Raw genomic sequence first — 3,081 nt, forward strand, 5'->3', positions numbered from 1 at the left:
CTTCGGTGTCTCTCATCTTATCAAACAACGAGTTCGTCAACCTCAGCCATCACAATCTTGCGCGCATTCTCTCGGCTACTGCCCCACGAGTCGTAGACGCCTCCTCATCTACGTGTTCCTAGGTCACCCATAGCATCAACGTGTAGCTCTATGTGCGGCCACTTCGCCGCCGGCCCTCTCCTTTGGTCAACAAGTTTCTCAAAGGCCGACCCGCGTATTAGCTTTATCGGGTAAATCATTGGCTACATCTAGATTTTTTTGTCAACCTTTTAAAGCTCGTAAATATGATGATCGAAAATTTTAAACCAACGGGATCACTGGTGCCGGGAGCCAAAAATCTCCAATCCCTTTCCCTCGTCTCCGTGTCTCTCCCATTCACGCGGACGGTGTGACACAACTGCCCTTAAAATTGGATTGGCATCTTCGGAATGAAGAAGCTCAAGTTCTTGCTCGCCCAACGAAAATAAAGTGTAACACCTAAAAAAGCTATTCTGCAGACACTTCCAATTAAAACCGGCCTTTATTTAGGCAAACACGTCACCGTATAAGTAGGGTCCTTGCATGGCCTCCCGTCGAACTCGGGGCAGCAACCTCACAAAGCACGCCACACATCAATCGTTTGGAGGGCAGCAAAGCAAACAACGCAAAATGGCATCCTCCTACGCAGCCATCGGTGCCGTCCTCCCCTTGTTCTTGTTCTTGCTCGCCGTCGACGCGGCACTGGCCCCGTCTGGCTCGCCTGGCGCGGCGCCGTTGTCGACAGGGTTGCTGTCCATCGAGGACGCGTGCAAGCAGACCGCCGAGCTCCACGACCTCTGCATCGCGACCCTCTCCCCGGACCGGTCCTCCCTGACGGCGGACGCGGCGGGCCTGACCAGGGCGGCCATCCTGGCCGTCCAGAAGAACGCGTCGGAGACAGCCACGTACCTCTCGAGCATCGACGAGGACGACAACGTCAACAAGACGGCGCAGCTGCAGCAGTGCCTCGAGGACTGCGGGGAGCGGTAAGCGGCGTTCACAATCGATGGGTCGACCATGGATGCGCGCGTGATCAAGCATGCATGGCTGATGATGCGTGCAGGTACGAGGCGGCGGTAGAGCAGCTCACGGACGCGGCGATGGCGCTGGACATGGGGGCGTTCAACGAGTCGCAGGCGCTGGTGGCGGCGGGCCAGGCTGAGGTGAAGCTGTGCCAGAGGGGATGCCAGGCCGTGCCGGAACACCGGGACATCCTCATGGCGCGGAACACCGAGGTCGACCATCTCTGCATCATCGCCCTCGCCATCGCCAAGCTCATCCGCTGATGACCAGCCTCTGCACTATACGTAGCATCGCCCTCGCTGTGGAATACGATGGCCATAGATCTCTTCGAGGCCATGGTTGCTAATGCACTAATTTGTTGACACGGTAGGAACTGGATAGTGGTTGTGATCTTTCTGTTAACTAGCTGTATTGACAGTCGTCGTGATTCAACTACGGGTACATGACCATGCTACCCAACTCCTAACAGATTAAGCCAACATTGATCAATCCGTCGGTAAACTCATTTTGCTCCGTTATTTTAAGAGTCATTTGCTAGGAGGGAAGGGGAGCATACAAGAATATAGTGGATACTGCTCCCAACTTTCCTCTCCAGGCGATCTCAACTGGTCGAATTCCATTACCAGTACGATAACGAAAAAGCATCTAATTTTTGATAAATTTTAGACAACCTTCATGGAACGGAGGAAGTACAAGCAAACCAACCTATATGTGCAACAGGAAAAACAAAAGGTTTAGCTACACGCCGGCTAATTCTAGTCTTGGAAAGATTTCCAACGAGCAATGTATACATTACCGATTACAAATGGCACAAAGGGCCGCTAGAAAGGCAGCGTTACCAAAAACCAGCTCACGAACCACATCAACATGGGAGCGTGATCAACACGAAACACGTTTTGTAAGTATTTGTTGCTCCCATCACTAGGCTTAAGCATCACCACCATTCTTGTCATGTTGATGTTGACATCTTCTAGATGCAAAGCTAACGAAGTAGAGAAGAACTAGAACCCCTTGAGCTCTAGTTGCTAAATCAAGAAGAGCATCAACACCTGCCTGAACAACATCTTGATCAGCAGGATCAAGTAAACCCGTCCAATATTTCATAAACAAATAAAGTGGAAGATTAGTTGCATAAGTGATTTAATTAATTTTCCTTCAAAACAAGCTCTATTCCGAAGCTCCCAAATTGTCCAGAATATTGAAGCGATGCCAGCAATTTAGAAATTTTGACAGGCTGGAAAAACTATGCATATTTCATGGATAATGGTCTCATCATACACATCCTAACCCGCGTTTGTCATACTTTGGGGAGGGGCAAAAGGTGGCATGCTAAGGAAAAATTAGCGTTAATAGGACATGATGGATCCTTGGGATAGGCCTGGTTGTTTCGGGCAAAAGAGAGAACCTCTCTATGGCACCTTTTTAGCCGGGTTGGATGGATCCGTGGAACACGGAAGACCCGTGGGTCAAAAAGTGTCCATTGGCTGGAAGCAACCAGCTTCGGCCGAGCAACATTGAACATAGGGAAAATATAAATAAGCCTATACATATATAGGGTATCATAGGTGTTGGATTAAGTATGACTAGTTGTCGGGACTTCCAGTGGACATCTGATAAAATCAGAAAGATACATAGAAGATTAGCATGGCGCAACGATGATACACACAAATCGAGAGAAACGGTTCAATATTATTCCAAATTCTCATAGGTATTTGTGATGTCATGTCACAGTTCTGGTGGGGTGGTGATGAGAACAAAAGGAAAACACACTAGTTTGCATGGTGGAAACTTTGGTATCCAAAACAAGTAGGCATGGGGTTAGAGATTTCCATTCTTTTAGCTTGGCCAAGCTTGCTAAACATGTATGGAGGCTCATAAATGAACCAGAATCCCTCTATGACAAGGTTCTTCTAGCTAAATATTATCCCATTGGTGATATTCTAAAAGCTGGACCCAAGGTTTACAACCTTTACACGCCACTACATTTGGATAGTAGGTAATGGTGAAAGCATTAATATATACACAAATCCGTGAATACCT

General features: G+C 48.4%; 1 protein-coding gene and 1 non-coding gene across 2 annotated transcripts; both read left to right on the top strand.

The window, feature by feature from the left end:
• Positions 1-648: 648 nt before the first annotated feature.
• LOC124659643 lies at positions 649-1,304 on the top strand. The gene is made up of 2 exons (XM_047197476.1): positions 649-1,004; positions 1,082-1,304. The coding sequence occupies exons 1-2, from the start codon at positions 649-651 to the stop codon at positions 1,302-1,304; spliced, it is 579 nt and encodes a 192-aa protein (XP_047053432.1).
• Positions 1,305-2,630: 1,326 nt separating this feature from the next.
• LOC124668726 lies at positions 2,631-2,735 on the top strand. The gene has a single exon (XR_006991819.1). It is a non-coding gene; the product is annotated as a U6 spliceosomal RNA (small nuclear RNA).
• Positions 2,736-3,081: the final 346 nt, after the last annotated feature.

The sequence above is a fragment of the Lolium rigidum genome, chromosome 6, assembly GCF_022539505.1.
Source record: "Lolium rigidum isolate FL_2022 chromosome 6, APGP_CSIRO_Lrig_0.1, whole genome shotgun sequence".
Classification (NCBI taxonomy): Eukaryota; Viridiplantae; Streptophyta; class Magnoliopsida; order Poales; family Poaceae; genus Lolium; species Lolium rigidum.